The following is a 19727-nucleotide window of genomic DNA, read 5'->3' as shown; positions in this document are numbered from 1 at the left end:
TTCTTTTTTTTAATACTGCAAGAAAGCGTAGCGAGCGAGGAAAAAGACACAATTGTCTAATTAATTTAGATTATTATATAGATCATAAAAAATATAATATTGCTAACGAAATACTAGTTTATTTGAAAATGAATTTTTGATTAGTATTTCTCACAGCACCCCTAGTGGTCGATTTAGGACTTAGTGAAACACCCCCAGGCCCCTGGGTGTTTGGCCCTGACCCGACTCGTGACACGTGATATAAGACGATCACATGATTTTTAGTAATCACGTGATCTCTAGCTGAAATACTGTCGATGCGCGCGATGTGCATTAATTGGGTTGCAAAATTTCTCATAGGCCTATACCAAAGACAGGAGAGAGAGAGGTTCGGTGAAGCTAGACGTGGGAACATACCCCTAAATTCTAAATGAGCAAGAAACTCTGATTTTACTGGGCTAGAACTCTAGTCTTCAACTCCACGGAATTCGCGGAAGCCGGAAGTCGGAGCCAAAACCAAAACCAAAGGCAAAAGGTAACAAGTCAGAATCTATCAAGGCTACCGACTATATAGTTGTTGTTGTTGTTGGTAAATGTTTAATGGCGTTCATTCAGTAATGAATATATACGCCATAAATATCGTCAATTTTATAAGAAAATCAGTTAAAGTCTTCATAAGAAAACTGAGAATAAAGATTTGTAATGAAATAATTATTTAATAAGTAATGCAATTTATTCAGAGTCTCTGGATGGTTTTCAACTTCGTGTTTCTACCGGCTATAGTCTACTACGCGGCTACTAAACATTAGATGTAGACTATACAAATAATGAATGGTTATGAGTTCAATAGTGCGAATATTTTTCATGAGTTGAAAGATTAACATTCTATTCAACGAGGCGTCAGCCGAGTTGAATAGAATTAATGTTAATCTTTCAACGAATGAAAATATTCGCACCATTGAATGAAAGAAAAACATTCATTATTTGTTTTATACAACATCGAAGAAGATCTAATAGGTCTAGAACGTTAATCAACAAATTATGCTTTAAATATATTAAAGATAAATTCAAGTTGGATTCAAGCCTTCTCGATTACATTCAGATTGCCTTCGCGTCAGATACACGCAGGGATACGCGCGCGCACGGCAGAGAGGTACGCAGTCTGCATATAACCAAAAATGCACGACCGTGCAATATACCATCTATTGAATATCATGTGACCAACAATCCTCCAATCAAATGACAGGGATCCACGTAGGTGTTGTATAAATCCCTATATTTCGGATATCAGACTCGGAGAGTCAGAGGTAATTGTGATAAAGCCATGATGACCATGCTATGGTAAATTCTAAGGTAACTGACATGGCATTTAGACTTCTATTTTTTAAGAAAAATACAAAATCCTGAAATGAATGCTGATCGATTGAACATATTGTTGGCCGGTTGGCAGAAGGGCATAATTAGACACGTGCGAGCAACTCAAAAAATACTTTTTGAATTATTTGCATTTAAAGATTTGTTTTAGACCTATATTTAAACTGTTTTCCGTCCCCAAAATTGGTTTAAAACTCAAAAGACTAATAGAAATGTTATAGTCTAGCTAGTCTAGTACTAGAACACGGCCACAATTTTTTTCTCGGAAATAGAGTCTAGTCTAGTCTAAGTCAGTTTTATAAAAGTTTGAGGCGATTTAGTGCTTTAACGCCCTTCTGCTTAACGCTTCATTTTTTTACCTGAAATTCGAGCTAACGCCCTTCTGCCAGCCAGGCAACGATATTTCATGTTCAGTGAGTGATTTATCATTCAGACACATTTGTCATTTCATCATCAACGGTGATACGAGGAGAGGAAGACCTCAAATCAGTGGCAAATTCAGGGGCTGACCAAACCGAAGTGGCTCCCTCCCTTTTGAGGCCTAAACAAATAAGGCCATTAAGGGGATTAAGAGAGATAGTGGAGGAAGAAAAGTGAGAAAAAGAACAGTACCAAAGAAGATAAAAGAGTAGAAGGGAGGAAAGGGAGAGAATGAAAACAAATTGCTACTGGCCCTGATACTGTAAGCATAGCAGGTCGGCAATTTGGATGGGAGTGAAACGTATACTGCAAGCTTTGTGTAGATGACGTTGACTTGCTCAGAAATTTGTCGCCCTCTACTGGCAGCTGATTTTTGGTTCGATGGAGCAAGCTGAGTTTGTTTGTTACCGAATGTTTTGATTTGTCAAAAATCGTATTCTGAGGGATATTCAGTTCACAAAAGGGCACAGAGGTCAGTATATTTATATATATGATGTTTGCTTGCAATTAAGTGCTGTTATGTAAAGGATTATGAAGATTAATTTGGATATAAAGCCAAGTCTGGCTGTATGTAGCGATACGTTCATGTACACGTGTAATGTGCGACTGTGTAGGAATTTACGTAGAACGGTAAAACCATTTATGAAATATTGTATAAGGTGAAGAGTAATGACTGATATATATGACTTATGACTGTATGAGACAGGTTTCATTTATCATAGTTATGAAAGTACTTGTATTAGGGTAATTTAGGACAAAGATAAATGAAGTTTACAAGGAAGGGTCTGGAAGGATCTACACTTTCTACTTACATAGAAAGGCATATGTGGGGCAATGAAAAGTCATTATTCTTTTGTTATTGGAGTGATTCAATTTAGTTAGGCTGTCAAGTTACAAGGAGCCATAGAAGCCTTATGAATTGTATGACATAATGATTATAACGATTGGCAAGGGTTTATAGCCAAGATTATTTTGCGTAGATGATTCTGTGATCGATCGAAACTGTAATCGATATAAATGCTCATTTCCTTGTTTGGTAACGTATTGAAGCATTGCAGTTGTGGTTAGATTCATTTGCATATTTACTTATTATCCTTGCAATTTTGTCTTTGTCATACAGTTTTCACGGAGTTACACGGATGGATACGGAGACGTAAAATAAAGATTGACAACTCCCGTAAAAGCTTGTGTCTGACTGAATTTATTGGGTTTTCGTGATCGACAACAGTTACACTTTGCATAATGCGTGCATATGCCATATGGCCAACCCTCTTCTTTTGGTGACCTAAAAAGGGAAAAGGGATAAATAGATAGAAAGTAAAAGTTTAAACGATAGAGGGAGAGTCTCGGAGAGAGGAAAAGTAGAGAGAGGAAAAGTAGAGAGAGAGAGAGAGAAAGAGAGAGAGAGAGAGAGAGAGAGAGAGAGAGAGAGAGAGAGAGAGAGAGAGAGAGCAAAAAAGTAGAACATGGAACATAAATTTACAGTAGTAATTCACACATGCACAGATTACATTGCCATTGAGTTGGCTCGACAAGTGCTTAATTCACAGACTTTGGATGAAAGTAGAACAGTAGGACAAAACACTATTGAACCAGTCTATGAAATTGTCTTTAGTTTAAGGGAGTACTCCCTTATTTCTATAAACAAAATGAAATTTTACAGGCTGTATGTGTACATTATAATTTAAGGAGAAAATTTCAATTCTATCACTCACAACTTGATTACCAGCCTTGTGGCTGATAGCAGGTATTTTTAACCATGGATGAATAAATAAAACAAACAAACAAAGACCTGGAAGGGGCTTGCAACCTGACAGGGGATCAAAGGTGGGCCCCTGGACTCCATCCATAAAGATAAAAGTGGTTCCCAATTAGACAACACTTTGTTCTAACAGAAAAGAGTGTGTGTGTACAGGAGAATTGATTTTCAACGAAATAGCAAACTGGGGCACTGCAAATTTTAAGGCATAGATTAGAGTTTTATAGCTCAAGAACAGGTAACTATCTTGAAGGTTCTGATTTGCTGAAACCTGAGAGTGTCCAGGTGCTCCTCCGGACCCAAGAAAAATTGGAAAGAGAAAAATAAGTAGAAAGTAATGAATGGGGATAGAGAGAAAGAGTATTCCAATAGAATTTTGAAATTTCCACATAAAGAATTTGTGGTAACTTATGGTTTGCCATCAAGATTCGTCAATGCTGACTATATTCCCCCCCCCCCCCCCCATAATGGGTTTTGTTTAAAAATCATGCATTCATTGTTTTGTAGTCTGTAAGTCTTGAAGTTTGGGAATCAAAGTGATTCTTAAAAAATTGTCATGGTCAATATTTTGTCATTTGTGCTCCCGGAATTGAACACTTTAGTAGAGAATGGTCAAATATTAAATGCCAATCATTAGGTCAACCAACAGTCCCATAAATGTCCCTCACCTGGGGACTCTCTGAGAGACTGGAGGGTATATGGTAGTTAGAACATCCAGTTCACTGTGTGCAAGATTTATACAGTGTACTGTATACGCCCATCGATGGTGCATCCACTTACATGTATGTGTCCACCTACAGTGTAGTCTGATGTCCACAAATTATGACATACTGCAATTGGAAACTGTTGACTGTATGTATTTAACAATTCATAATTATCATTCATTGAATAGTTCTCCTGTAAATGTGAATATATATGTAAAATAACCTATCAAATCCTCAAAATTATTTTGTTTTATGATTGGCATTTCCCCCCTTCTTTCTCCTATTCCTAGAGAAAAGATGGCAGGTGTTTGGATGCAGATAGCATGGGTACTAGTGCTCTGTAGTGTGTGTCTTGCATCTCTGAGTGAGAATCAGGATGGTGTGCCTCTGCCTCTGAAAGCAGTCACTTCATCTACTCAAGGCTCCCCTTGGCCCATGCCTCAATCTATCACAGTCATGCCTGTTGTTTACAATCTAGTGGGAGAAAGTCAGTTCATGTAAGTAAATGACATCTTCCTCACAGTAATCAAATATACTATGCACTGAGCTGAGGGGCTCTGGTTGAAATTATGGATTCTCATAGATGACTGGAATAGCACTCTATGCCAGTCAATGAAGATCCATTATATTAACAGTGCTTTGAAAAGAGTGCATGGTATTATTGTATTTATATCCCGGACCCTCGTCAAAAAATGAAAAACTAAAAACTATTTATAAAGAAATACATCAATGGCAACCTTTTTGCTGGTTTCATGTTTTAATAGTGTTGATAGTGTGGAAGATTCAAATGTTAGAATGGTATTTCTTCTTGATTTACGCCATTTGCATGGCATGCATTCCACAGACATGTTTCCCCAAAACTGACCTTGACAAAAAAAAGTCAAATTGCCATATATCTCTCTAATTACTGGGTCAAATATGTTGGTATATTTATATTTAGAATTGAGCCCCTCCCATTGTCTTTTCTGAAAAAATCTAAAAACTTCTGGAATGCACCTTGTACATTGTAGTGAGTATGATGGGTAATATTTGTCATTCCTTAATTTGCAGGTTCACAGCTAGCAAGGTGCAGTGTGATATATTAGACAGTGCTTTTAAGCGCTATCTTGGTATCATCTTCTTTAATAAGCCACGAGCCTCAAAGAGACCCCGACATGCTCCTACACACTTGCGATTCCGCTCAGCTGCTACCGAGCTAAGAGGACTCAATGTTGCAGTGGAACAGCCATGTCCTGATTATCCTCAGCTGGAATCTGATGAGAGTTGTAAGTTTCAAGTCAATTACTTGTAAGTTTCAAGTCAATTACTTGTACATTCATACTAAGGTATTTTATGATCTTGTAAGCTTGTGTAGAGATCTGTGTTTTCCCAATTTTGTATTCCCTGAATTTTGCTTGTGAATAGTGGCATCAGCATTTTTTTAAACATTGTTTTCATTTAAATATCCATATACTTTTACACAAGGATTATTAAAGGGCAAGTCTAACCCATTTACAAGCTGAATTGAATAAATAGAGAAAAATGAAACAAACAAAAATGTGAAAGTCGAACAAAATCGAACAAAAAGGGTATTGTGGTATAGATTGTTAAGTTAGAACATATAATCAATTGTGCTGCAAAAACTGAACCTCATCTAGAGGCTATTTGTTTGTTATTTGAAGCCCCACGTTTTGCTTTTTCCTCATCAATCAGTTTAGGTTTTTATGTATCATGGAGGTTCATTTCATCATTTTAAGAGATTTGATGATGGAGTCTTGTGATGCTCAAGATGTTGCAGGCCATTGGTTATGATTATTTTTCTTGCCTACCGTATTTCATTGGGTAACTCCTTGTTTTACAGACTCTCTGACGATCTCGGACACAAGTGCTTCTTTAGCTGCCACCTCTGTGTGGGGAGCCTTAAGAGGTATGTATCCTCTAGAAGGTTCAAACAGATGCACTCTCAACTCAAGATCATTAAATGCACATACCTGGCAGATTATACAGGATGTACAATTGAATTGATGATGAAGTGCCTTGATTCTGTGATGTTGATGTGTGATGCCACCAAATTAAACGGGGAAAAATTGAGAGAAGTTTTGGCATTAGCAAGTTTGGGATGCGCAGTGAATAAGTTCATAATTCGACGACCACAGAAAGTGAATGTGCAGTGGTAATGCATGATAGCAATGTCATTCTGCCGTTCCTGTGCCTCATCATGAAGACATTATTGAGATACAGAGACGCCAAATTCAAAGATCAGCAATGCCTGACATTTTCATGATTCTGCGGGCGAGGGTATAACACACGTATAAGGTATAGCGTTTTTTCAAAATCTAGCGCGCGTCGTGTGTAAGAGCATTTTCAGACCCTCGAAATGCGTGATGTCACGCCTAATGCGTGATACTTGGTAGCTCTGGAGATACAGCCTTAAAAGTGTCTCAAATGGGTACCTCATTAAGGGGTAATTTTGATACATTTCTGCTTAATTCTGATTAAATCGAAATTAATTCCAAATATGAGTATCATTCAAAATGTCTCTATGAAGTAAAACCAACCAAAGTCATGGACAAATTTTGCGCTGATTCCAAAAATATTAATCTTATTAACCCTGCTCACAACATTTTGGTCATTTTGGCCAATTATATTGCATATATAAATTGTTGCTAGGTAGGACAAACACTATGGTAATTTGTATTCTGACTATTGAAATACAGCTATTGTAGCATAGCAGGTGAATTAAATAATTTGTAAGGAGGCATGTAACAAATACTTATTACTGTACATTATGAAAATGGCCTATTAGTGTGATGTTATACCAGGTAACCTCCTTTTCTTTTATATCAAGAAACTCTGCTGTTTTTTATATTTGTTTTTTTTATTGATAAATTAAAACCAACATAATTTTTTTGGAAGGACATGTAAGATATGCCCATAATGTACCGTAGCTAAATTTTGTTTTTTTAAATTAGATTAGGGAAAAATGTTTATTTCAAACCATTTTTGTAACAACAAGGAGAGTTTTTCTGGTATGACATGACCAACAATCTTTTTATCATGGATAAGGTTTATGCTACATTTATCTACATTTATTCATTATTCATACTTCTTACAGGTTTGGAAACTTTCAGTCAACTCATTTATGATAATGAAGATGGTCAGGTGAGTGTATGATAAACAAAGTCTCCTGTCCAAATTGTTCTTCAAAGCTTTTACCCACTCCTCAAACCAATGCGATCAGTTTTTAGCTCATCCGGCCCGAAGGGCCTGATGAACTTATGGCATGCCGTGGCGTCCGTTGTCCGTCCGTGCGTCCATGCATCCACAGTTTTCAAAATGCTTTTTCTTCGTTATTTTTCAACCGATTTTGATTCTGATTGTTTCATATGATAGGGCTAGGAGGGGGATTTAAAACTTCTACACAGAATCGTGAAATTCATTATCTATGCTAATTTATGCAAATTTATTCAAAATCACAAAAAATGCTTCTTCTCCTTCATTTCTCGACCGATTTTGATTTGGTTTGCTTTATCTGTTAGAGCTAACTTTGGTACACTAAACTTGTGCACAGAATTTCGAGATTTTGCTCCATTGATTAATTATGATTATTTATGCAAATTTATTCTAAAAATCACAAAAAATGCTTCTTCTCCCTCATTTCTTGACCGATTTTGAGTTAGTTTGCCTTATCTGGAAGAGCTAAATTTGTAACACCTAACCTCTACACAGAATTTTGAGATTTTGCTTCGTTGATTAATTATGGTAATTTATGCAAATTTATTCCAAAAATAATTTAAAAATCACAAAAAATGCTTCTTCTCCTTCATATTTCGACCGATTTTGATTTGGTTTGCTTTATATTGTAGAGCTAAATTTGGAACACTAAACCTCTACACAGAATTTTGAAATTGTTCTCCACTAATTAATTATGGTAATTTATGCAAATTTACTCCAAAAATCACAAAAAATGCTTCTTCTCCCTCATTTCTTGACCGATATTGATATAGCTAAATGAAATTATGTCCCTTCCAGGGCATCAAAGTTTTTAATTTTTTGACCAGTTCAAAAGTATACCCCATAAAATTTACGATATTTGTTGTTGCGAGATGCGGATGAGCGCTACGTCATTGACGTTCTACTATTGATGACATTTCCAGTCCAGAGGAGCAGGCAGATTTCCAACAAAATATTACATTTTTTTTTTTAATTTAAGGGAAAGAATCCATGACTTTCATTTTCATTCATCAAACTAAATGAACGTTTAATCTCTGACATGCAACAGGGAAATAGTGTTCACTTCTTTGGTGAAAATTGAATACTCAAAACGGTTGGAACGACTGATTTTTATAAAAATGTGCCTGAAGTGCCCATGTTTTATGTTTACAGTATACTAATATTTGAAAAATGTCATACCTGTGGATATTATTTATTTGATTTGTTTTCCTGCAGCTTGTCATCAACAAGACGTCAATCACAGATTTTCCACGCTTCAGTTTTCGTGGATACTTGGTAGACACATCAAGACATTTTCTTAGTATGTCTTCCATTTTCAAATCTCTGGTAAATATATATATATAATATTTCATTGAACCACAAAAATATTTATATGAATTTAAAGTATATCAATCACCAGAAAATAGTTTCTCAGTAAATTACGGGGTTCCATTTCAGTATACTATCTTCAAGATATAATAACAATAATAATAGTGGGTTCTTGTATAGCGCTCATGTCAGTCAGTCAGATTTGACCCTCCTGGCGCTCCCGATTATTACCCTGGCTTTTGATAGTGCAATTTTTTGACATTCTAAATAAGCATGAAATTGACTTGTAAGTAGACTAGTCGATTCACCTGTACGTGTTAGCTTGAAACAAGGCTTGCATGGAACCCAAGTCTAACTTGGGTTCCATGTACGGTGTTTATTGTTATACTGTTTTCTACATTTATTCCTTAAGCATTAACAATGTGCTAGAATCAATGTAATACTATAGGATATAAATTTGAGTTAAATGTGTCCAAGTTGCACACAACTATATTTCCTTTCACAAGGATTCTGTGTCTCAACATTTTTAGGTGGTACATCTAAAACATGATTATATTGTAGTAAATTATATGTTATGGCATACAAAATCATTTGAATGTGTTCCATTGATGTGTTGTTATTTGTTTTGTTTTTACCAGGACGCTATGGCATATAACAAGTTCAATGTATTCCATTGGCACATTGTAGATGACCAGTCCTTCCCTTACGAGAGTAAAGCATATCCTTCCTTAAGCCGCATGGTGAGTTGGATTTTTATACCTGATACTTTTATGTACAGTTAGTTATCTTTTGCAATTATAAAGATACAATGTACTTGGGGATAAGCTAACTTGTCGTTTTTATGCCTACACCCTGCTGAAGATTTGGCCAGAGGCATAGGGTGGAGGCATATTATGTTTTTGGGCTCTCTGTTATCAAGATATCTCAATAACCATGTGGGCAATCAACTTCAAACTTATGGAGACGAACTGCTTTGTATTTTGGTAGATCTAAGGTCACATGTCATAGTGGTAAATTACCATGAAATTTGATGATTTTAGTATAATTTCTATAGAATGTTTGTCATGCCCATAGTCCAGTCGTCAGAGTCTTAATTTTGTTTGAAGCACCTTCGGTCCAATAAATCATAGGAATAATAGTGCTTAATGTCATACTTCAATACAGTGGTTATCTTATTCATTCTTGCAAATAATATGTGCAACATCTCCACTCGTTATGGCTATATATTTCAAGAACCATTTGAGGTATTAACTTCAAACTTGGTGATGGTATGTATTACCATAGGAAGACGATCTGAATAGATTTTGGGCTAAAAAAAAATTGTCTGAATTAAAGCAAACCATCTCAGATTGAAGCAATGAATGTGTAAAATAAATTTAATAGAATTTAATAAATCTAGCAGTTTGCAATTTCATCATAAACTTCTTTGCAATTGCTGGACATCAACCATGTAGGTGTACAAAACATTAAAACATTAACAAAATCAAGTAATATTTTTTTTCCTCCCTCGAATGACTTTGTTACCCGGGCCGGGGTAAATAATATAAATTCTGAAAAGAAATGAAGAGGCTGGTCAGAATAAGTGTTTACTGTGAAGCATCAGGTATAGAACTCCTTTAATAACATAAAAATAAACATGGAATAACATATTCCACTAATGAAACTAAATACAAATAATACGGATTAAATATGAATATAAACACAGCTAACTCTAAATTCATAAACAACATTGGCATAGGCATCTGACTGCTTATCTTCTAATCTGAACACGGCTAACTGTAACTATAGACCAAGGTGAACCAGTTAAAAGTAGGTTTGTGTCTTTTTACACAATAACCCAACTTTCTCCAATATCCCGACCTGTCTATAGTTGCAGTAACCCTAAATCCTTTTCTAAAATACTACAAAGTTACTTTCTCAATTCTAACAAAACTCTCAATCTTCAACTATGATCCCAAATTCTCTCTTTTCTACAATATTCCCTCATTTCTCCAGTTGGTGGACTACTGCTGACCACAAGTCATTAGTCATAGCATGTCACAGTTATCTCTGATAAAGACCAGAGAAACTTCTCCCAATGCACAGACTATTGAATTGGTATCAGGATTAACTTTACTACTACTCTTGTATAGTGGTGTATGAACTCGTCACTAAACATCTCACATTAAGCATACACACATTATGAGGTGCGTTCACACTAATTGGTTTAACCTGACTTAGTATGAATATATAAAAATTTACTACTTCTACTACATAATCATAGAACCATTATATAATCTAAATGCTTCATAAACATAACTAACACCATACAATAGACACCATGTCACGTAGATACATATGTTAAGCCTGCATCTCTCATGATCAGTCTGGTTTGATAAAATACACTTAATTGGTTCTAATATCACTAATAACATTCACTTCATCATTAAACACGAGTTGCAGCACAACAATGTAATATATGAATCGAACAATTATAATTAACTTAAACAGACAGAATTGAAAGAGATTAAAAGTTGTATTTTCTTACCTGAAAAGAAATGAAGAGGCTGGTCAGAATAAGTGTTTCCCGTGAAGCATCAGGTATAGAACTGATGCTATCAGGCAGAAACCACTGACATGACCAACGCCTTCGATTTGGTTTCGTTTTTGGGAGAGGGCACAATATGAGTCACCACTTCTTGGAAACAGGGGTTGGGTTTCTGCATCTTTGCAGCAAGCACTGAAGAATGTGTAAACTTTTTAAGATACTGGTGTGTAAAATATATGACAATACTAACAGGATATTATGTATACAAAATTTTGAGGGAGGCCTATTTTCCAGGGCCTTACAACTTTAATATAAATCATTTTGTTTTACTTTTATAATCCTATGTTTTTTTATGGTATAGAATGCTTACGACCAAAATCATGTATACACACGTGAGAACGTCAAAGCAGTGATTGAGTACGCTCGTCTGCGAGGCATTCGTGTGATGCCAGAGTTTGACACCCCTGGCCACACCCAGTCTTGGGTGTCCATCCCAGACCTTCTCACCCCGTGCTACTCCGGAACGACCCCTACAGGTGGATACGGTCCTATCAACCCCACTATTGATGCCAACTATGACTTTCTGAAAATATTTTTCAAGGAAGTCGTTGATCTGTTCCCTGACCACTATGTTCACATGGGAGGAGATGAAGTCAGCTTTTCTTGCTGGTAAGATCTCATCATTATTGTTGGGGCTCTACAAACTTCTCAAGAAATTGGCTTTAGTAGTAGGAGTAGCCTCTGATACTAAAAAGCGTTTTTTTATGATACTTGCGATGTTGATCAGGCAGTTGAAGTTAATGGGTCAAATTACACGTAGAGAAGGCCAAGAGAATTTTGGGAAGGAGGAGTAGGGGAAGAAGGAGGATACTTTGGATGGACAGTCTGCAGAAATTGTTGGAAGAGAGAGGAGTGAAAGAACTGGGAGTGGTACTAATAGAGAAGGCTAGGAGCTGAGGGTTATGGAACAGCATCTTTGCCAAAGTTAATCGATATGGCACTTAGAGAGAGAGAGAGTAGCAGTAATATCACTAATATTAATCCTAATGATAATAATAATTATAATAATCATGATGATAATAATAAATATCATCATAATAATAAACAATAACAGCAACAAAAACAAGAGATGTATGCATGTGGGCTGACTCTAAATCTTAATCTGAACAGGGCAAGCAACCCAGCCATAACTGACTTCATGACACAGCATCAGTATGGGAAGAACTACAGCATGCTAGAGCAGTATTATGAGCAAAGATTGCTTGATATCATGGCAGATCTACAGACTGGATACACCGTGTGGCAAGAGATCATAGATAATCAAGTCAAGGTTAGTTTGTTAACACTTCTTGAAGACTGTTCACTTCTGTTGCTTTCTTGTAATTCAGAGTTCTTCATTATTCAAGGTATGTAAAATTATTAATATATGCATATATGTATATTACACACAGTGTGTTAGTTTAATATCAACAAGTTCACATTATTCAACTTAATACAGCCATTGATAAATCCATCTTGTGTATTTGAGTTCCATGGAATATATGGGTGAAATTGAAATGGTAAACCAACACGCCCACTCTCAAAAGAGGCATATTTCTCACCTTGACGATTCTTGTCTGGATATGTTTCAGGTACGCTCAGACACTGTAGTACATGTCTGGAAGGGCCCTTACCCTAGTGAGCTCGCCAACGTTACAGCAAAGGGGTACAAAACCATTCTCTCTACCCCTTGGTATCTTAACTACATAAGCTACGGTGATGATTGGAGAAAGTACTACGTTGTGGAACCAACACTTTTCAATGGTGATGCATTTTAATACTCTCTGGTTACTACATGTACATCCTCCTTGAATCTCTTTTTTCTTTCATTTTGTTTTTAGACTAATGTAATATTGAAAAGGTAATAATGTATTGCTTGCATCCTTTAAGGTGAGACCTGATACTATTGTACATGTATGGAAAGGAGATTGGCAGAGCGAGGCTCATAATGTGACCCAGAAAGGTTATCGCACTCTCATCTCATCCCCATATTATCTCAATCGGGTCACTGATCCATACACTCATCAGTGGCACAACCTTTATCTGGTAGACCCAGCTAATTTCAATGGTAGGTGCTCGGTATCAAACTCTCTCAATTAATTTAACATTCCTGCATTGCCAAACCTCTTATTGTACTATCAGACTTATTGCGAATCTCATGCTTGCCGTTCTAATAATAGCATGTTTTTTTGGTGAAGTTAGAATACATATACATATTATGAAAATAGAATTTTGGAGGGCATTTTATGCATGAATCAGAATAGAGAAAGTAACATAAAAGTGATTACATGCACTACGTGCAAAATCTTAACTTTAATTCAAAATGGTATTTAAAAAAAATAATCGTGCGTCACAACGTTATGTTAAATTGTGCATAATTTACAATCAAAATGATAAAAAAGAACAGGAAACATAATTTTACGTTCAAAGGAATAATTGATATGAATGTCAGTTGAGAACAACATTAAATAGTATACCATATGTAGAAACTAAAGAAAAATATGTTACAAAGAATAATATACTTAGTCTTTAACATAATTTTCTCAAAAAATACTGCAAAAAGTACAGGCAGCGTGCTAAAATTGTGACGAGGGTAATTTTGAAATAAAAAAATGATAGTCTGATGTTTATATACAGCTTATTGAGGTATTTATTAAAAAATGTATGATAGAAAAGTACAAGCTGAATATGAGATAAAGAATAATAAAGAAAAGGGAATGGGGAATAGAAAAGCAAGGAATAGTTAGAAGAGAAGGAAGGAGGGAGAGAGTAGAAGAAGAAAAAGAAGCAGAAAAAAAGTAACTGTAAAAGAAGGAGAAGAAGAGTAAGAAGATTGAGCTAAATAGATAAAATGATAGACAGATAGATAGAATGAGAGAAAGAAAGGAGCAAACAATAAATGTATGATCATGCTTAAAACTCTAGTAAAGAGTTCTAAATGAAATATGATCCTTGATGATCTCTTTCTCTGTATGTGATAGTGCGTATCTCTGGAAGTTATTGGTGTTATGTCTTGAATTTTTGATTTGTTAAATTTAACCATACTTTCCCCTCCTCAACCTCTTGAATCTTTATCGAAACCATATTTTCCTTCATCTCTTTCATCATGAAATTTTATATTGATAAATTCTTTAACCAATTTAATATCAAATTATTTGTTTATACATATTACCGGTAGAGTTCTTGACATATAGTCTTTCACCTTAGCAATTTAACAATGTCATACTCTAACACTTTGTAAACTTGGAAGCAACTGGTTTTGTACATGCACGATCACATTTTCTGTCGATATCTATCCCATATTTACTGTATCAAACTTAATTACTTCTAATTTACCTTGCCACATTCGCCAATATTTGTATTATTTTATAGTATTGTTGTATGTTGATGACTACCTACTAATTTTTTTTCTTCACCTCTCTCTCTACCTCTCTCTCTCTCTCTCCCCTTCTCTCTCTCTCCTCTACCCTCTTCTCTTCTCTCTCCCCTCCTCTTCTCTCTCTCTCTCTCTCTCTCTCTCACTTTCTCCTTTCCACAATTCAGCCCCTGGGCCCGTATTCAATTCAATACTTAAGTACAAAATTTAAGCTTTTTACTTAGTATTTAGCGTACATAAAATACTTAGCCAATTTTGGTATTCAATTCACACTTTTGTGTAAGTATTTTACTTTCAATCAAAGCCAACTGCATACCAGACATAAGCCAATTATTTGGTGGCCTTGATTGGCAGGCATATGGTTTTCTTGCGCAGTATTATATCCCGCGCACAATTATATCAACGCGCATTTATTGCAATGCATCAATATTGCGCATTACTTTTGATTGACGGTGTGACGTCACAATGCTTATCAGTAAGTATTTTACTTAAATTTTGACTTACGTAAGTATAAGTCTATAATAATGAGATTTGAATACGAGATAAGTTAATTACTTAACTTAGCCATTTACTTAGTAAATTTCTTACTTATGCTAAGTATTGAATTGAATACCGGCCCTGGGCTACAATGCATATTTTTGAATAAATAAACCATTATTATTATTATTCTGCCATTGTTTAAACCAACTTGAGTTCAGGGCGGACTACTAAATCCATGAGGTACATGAAGTCCCACATACAATGTTCCATATCTGTGTTAGCTCTTGATTTCTCCATCATCATTGGCTGTCCATCGTTAATGATGACATGATAAAACTCTTTAGTATGTCTTCTTGCATGGTTCCAAGTCCAATTCTGCAAGCATAAGGTTTGTCAGTACATTTAGGACATCAGAGTTCTGCAGCATGCTTGGCTTGGGAGCTCTCTTGCTCTCTTGCTCTCAGCACCTTGACAGCGCTCTGTTTCTGCCATGTTGGCTGCTGTAGCAACAAGTCGCCTCCATTCTGTGCGACTTCATACTGCTTTCTCAAGTGAGTCAGGGGAGATCTTTGATTAGTTAAATTTCTCCAAAAAGTACATTATTTAACATTGAATACAAACAAGTACAAAACAAATGTAAATGTTTACAATGTACCGGTGGAGTAATTAAAGTTAATGTAATATTTTCCCCTATTTATTTTGTTGTGCTACTTTATGTAGGTACTGATGCTCAGAAGAAGTTGGTGATTGGTGGTGAGGTGTGCATGTGGGGAGAGTATGTAGACTCTACCAACGTCATCCAGAGAACTTGGTGAGATCCCTTTTTGTGTGTGTTTGTACGAGAAAATGATGGAATCTCCTAATTAAGGCACCTAAAAAGTACTATTATTACCTTGGCTTCAGCCCAGCTGCCCTAAGGCACTCAAAATGTTCAAGGAGTTCAGTCCCTACCAGGTACCCGTTTATTGTACCACACATTGGTGTAGAGGAGGAAAAGAATCCAAGATCAAAGAATGTCTTGCCAAAGTACATTAGTACCATGACTGGACACAAAACGTGAACTATGTGATCCATAGTCAGCAACATATTTGGTAGAAGACAGCTCTTGTAGCTCATTCTTACTTTCATAGTCAGTATAATTTTGTCATACTATCATTGATGTTTAGATTGCCAAGTACATGTGAGACTCAGGGTAATAAAAAAGGCATATATTTTCAGTAAAAGATCATTGATCGTTGGTCGAGCCATTTATAGAAGTACTGTTTGAAACGTTTACTGAGATTTATAGTCCATAATGCATTATAAAATCAAATTATTTGCTTTTATTTGAATTTGAATAGAATGCATGTCAGTTAATAATGATGAGTGAGAAAATTTATTTGATGTGGTATCTGTGTGTAATGTTTTTTTAAATCACAGATGGATGTTTAATAAAACACACTTTGTTTTCTTTCTCAGGCCTCGGGCCAGTGCAGTAGGTGAGCGTCTGTGGAGCTCTGTGAATGTGACATCATTGGATGATGCCTCTCATAGACTTGTAGAACAAAGATGTCGCATGGTCAAGTGAGCAATGATTAAAACATGAGAATATATAATAATAGTTATATGTGCTTATATAGCGCCTAACACTTACTTTATCAGAAGTCTCTAAGGGCTCTACAATAATGTGACATATTACCCTGGCTTTAGCAGAGCAGCTGTCACGCGCTCTGCGTTTCAAGGAATAAATTCCTACCAGGTCACCATTTACTTCACCTGGGTAGAGTGCAGCACAATGTGGATAAATTTCTTGCTGAAGTAAATGAACGTCCTGGAGTGGGATTCGAACTCATGACCTTATGATTGAAAGATGAGAGTCGGAACCACTACACCATAAGAATTTCTTACTAAAGATTGGTCATGCGCGGAGAAGCCAACCTCTCGAAAGAAAAGATAACCAGACTGGCTATCTTACAAAATCAGATTTTCCACACACACACACACAAAAAAAAAAAATTAAGAAAAGAATGTGACATACATACATGTAGCATAGCATACCATGAAAATAAGGGTCCAAAAGTGTTAGTTCTTCAAAAACTGAATCATAAGAAGAACAACATCAAGTGTCTAAAAAGTCAATCAAGTAAAAGATGCTTTTAATACTCATTTACTCTCTTAAATCAATGTATTTCTTTAGAAAATATCCAGAAATTTTGAAATGTTTAATTAGTTTGGAGGATCTTTCAAAATTCAACTTTGGTAGATGCTCTGCACTAGACACTAGTCTGTCCATATATTTTATACATGTATGATGTGTGGGATAATTTTATTTTGAATTCCTCATTAATGTTTCAGACGTGGAATTCAAGCTGAGCCTATTGTTGGACCAAACTTCTGCCCCTACGAATATGAAGAATGAATTCACGCACGCTACAGTCATCCTTGGGACCAAACTAGTGCCCCTACGAATATGAAGACTGAATACCGGTATACGCTGTAGTAATCCTTAAAAAAAAAAAAAAAATATTGATTCAGGTTTTATTAACAAATTATTATGAGTAAGGAATTTAACATTAAATTCATGATTTCAATGTGCTTTCAAAAATAAAATTTATTGCAATATCAATTTTAAGTATACCGGTAGGTGTTATGAGGATTAAAGCAGAAGACATTGTATAACTTATACATTGGATCAATGGATAATGATAATTACCGGTAGAATAGTACACTTTAAACATATTAAATGTTATTAAAAGTATAGATAAAATAAGAGGGCGTACTTGGAATGTAGCGTTATTACAATAAGTGTGAAAGGTTGGAGGCTGATTAATAAATGCCATGATAGAGTTTATTCTGTATTTTTTTCTTCTTTTTTAAACTGTCAGTTAATGTATACATTTTCTTCCAAAATTGTTAGGCACATATCATTTATTTGTAATTTTGAACATTCAGTGTAAGTATTGTTTGATTCTGTGGGAATTAACTTTTTTTTTTTTTTTTACCAGAACTGGAGTTTATCTTTAACCACTTCCGCTTTGTAGGCTTTGATATGATTGAAATACATCTCCATTGATCTTAGCCAAGTCATTCTGAAATGAAGACAGCTAAAAACTGGTTATTTTACTTTAAACTGTATTGTCTTTGTTTTATATTGTAGTTTAAAAACTTCTACCTTTTTGTTTTCTTTCTCATCTGTAAGTTTGTTTTGTTGTAATAATAATAATAATAATAATACAGTTGTAACATTTTGTCTAAGGATGTCTTATGTTGTATGTATGGTGGAAATGCAATTTCCCCTTTGCATGTAAATGTAGATCACCTGAATGAATTATACGTGTCCCCTGTGGCTTACATAGTAGTTTGAATGGAAGACGCCTTTTCTTTTTGGTGCCAGGTAAACACGTCGCCAAACCATCTTGGTCTACCACACATGTAGGATCGTTCATGTACTTTCACTGCTGCCTTAATACAACCAGACTTGGGCTGGATTTTTTTTAATGAATTTTAATCAGAGTAGGTAAAGAATTCAAATTTCTTAGTGAGGTTGTAAGTTCAAAGTTGTGATTCAAATGTAATTCATAATTCTTATACATGTATATGAAAATGATGTATTTTTTATAGTTGGGACAATAAACGTTTGTTTATAAGACTCATCTTTGTTTGTACTTATCTCTATAATTTCTCGTTTGTGACCAAGTCAAAATGACTAAGACAAAGAACATGCTTTCATCATTACCTGTACAGTATATATTGAAACTTTTTACATGTACATGTATACCTGGGCAAAAACCCAAACAAAACATGAGCACACACAAAACTGCTTGAGAACAGGCCTGAATCACATAAGGCTTTGAGCCTGGATTTTTGCAGTTTGTATCGCTGTAATTGAATTGAAATTTATTTCCATCATCGTGACAATATATACAAAGATAAAATATGGAATTTCATAACATGTTACAATATCAAAATTACATATAAATTTACATAACAGCATTCAAAATATAAAGAAAATATGAAGGTTTAAACCATAGTATAGTGCAGAAGTAGTAATAACATATACTTGGAAGAAGTATGTTTTATGTATGAAGTATTTTTGTATGTATACAAGTCTTTTACAAGATTGGCTCATTACAAAAGGGGTAATACAGGGTGTCTCAACCTGGGTGCTACAAGGCATCGCTAGGGGTGTCGCCATAGAAAATTTACTAAATACAGATCACAGAATAATGTCAATTTCATGAAAATTAATTTATTAGAAACTAATGTGCATTTTCTGTTCGGTTAATTGTCTGTACATTACATGGAGGTGTATGAGGATTTTTAAAGATAAAGACCAGTTGTGGTCATGCGATTGCATTGTGAAAGAAACGTTGTACACAGAAAGATGTATATGGGACTACGCACACGTGCGCGACACGCGCATTTATCTCTCACAGTCCAATAGATAAACTAATTTACCAAATATATCAATTAGTAGGCGGTTTCCCGCCAAAATTGTTATCATCATGTATTAGTCAAAACATATTCTTTCACATGATTGGTAATAAAGAGCTTCCATTTCATTTTTTG

At 35.3% G+C, this 19727-nt stretch overlaps 1 protein-coding gene across 3 annotated transcripts; it reads left to right on the top strand.

Annotated features, from left to right (window-relative positions):
* Positions 1 to 355: 355 nt before the first annotated feature.
* On the top strand, positions 356 to 17963 carry LOC594823 (beta-hexosaminidase subunit alpha). Of its 3 annotated transcripts, none has more exons than XM_030976760.1 (13): positions 356 to 514; positions 4527 to 4733; positions 5287 to 5501; positions 6077 to 6142; positions 7331 to 7377; positions 8665 to 8775; positions 9396 to 9497; positions 11646 to 11953; positions 12455 to 12614; positions 13214 to 13391; positions 15900 to 15990; positions 16638 to 16742; positions 17514 to 17963. In XM_030976760.1, exons 2-13 carry the CDS (start codon positions 4534 to 4536, stop codon positions 17575 to 17577), a joined length of 1647 nt encoding a protein of 548 aa, XP_030832620.1. In that variant the 5' UTR covers positions 356 to 514; positions 4527 to 4533; the 3' UTR covers positions 17578 to 17963. The 3 variants fall into 3 exon arrangements, with proteins under 3 accessions (XP_030832620.1, XP_030832619.1, XP_030832621.1); XM_030976759.1 differs by having other exon boundaries at positions 356 to 515; positions 4531 to 4733; XM_030976761.1 differs by lacking the exon at positions 13214 to 13391 and adding an exon at positions 12916 to 13087 and having other exon boundaries at positions 356 to 515; positions 4531 to 4733.
* The last annotated feature ends 1764 nt before the right edge of the window (positions 17964 to 19727 follow it).

Source organism: Strongylocentrotus purpuratus, unplaced genomic scaffold (assembly GCF_000002235.5).
Source record: "Strongylocentrotus purpuratus isolate Spur 01 unplaced genomic scaffold, Spur_5.0 spur5_scaffold_9, whole genome shotgun sequence".
In the NCBI taxonomy this organism is placed as follows: domain Eukaryota; kingdom Metazoa; phylum Echinodermata; class Echinoidea; order Camarodonta; family Strongylocentrotidae; genus Strongylocentrotus; species Strongylocentrotus purpuratus.
This window is presented reverse-complemented; position numbering and strand designations above follow the sequence as displayed.

Bases quoted from the DNA above. Each gene is read 5' to 3' on its own strand.
- LOC594823 (XM_030976760.1), top strand. From the start codon at position 4,534: ATGGCAGGTGTTTGGATGCAGATAGCATGGGTACTAGTGCTCTGTAGT. The intron at 7,378-8,664 runs GTGAGTGTATGA...GTTTTCCTGCAG, and splicing joins ATGATAATGAAGATGGTCAG to CTTGTCATCAACAAGACGTC. The intron at 13,392-15,899 runs GTAGGTGCTCGG...TACTTTATGTAG, and splicing joins AGACCCAGCTAATTTCAATG to GTACTGATGCTCAGAAGAAG.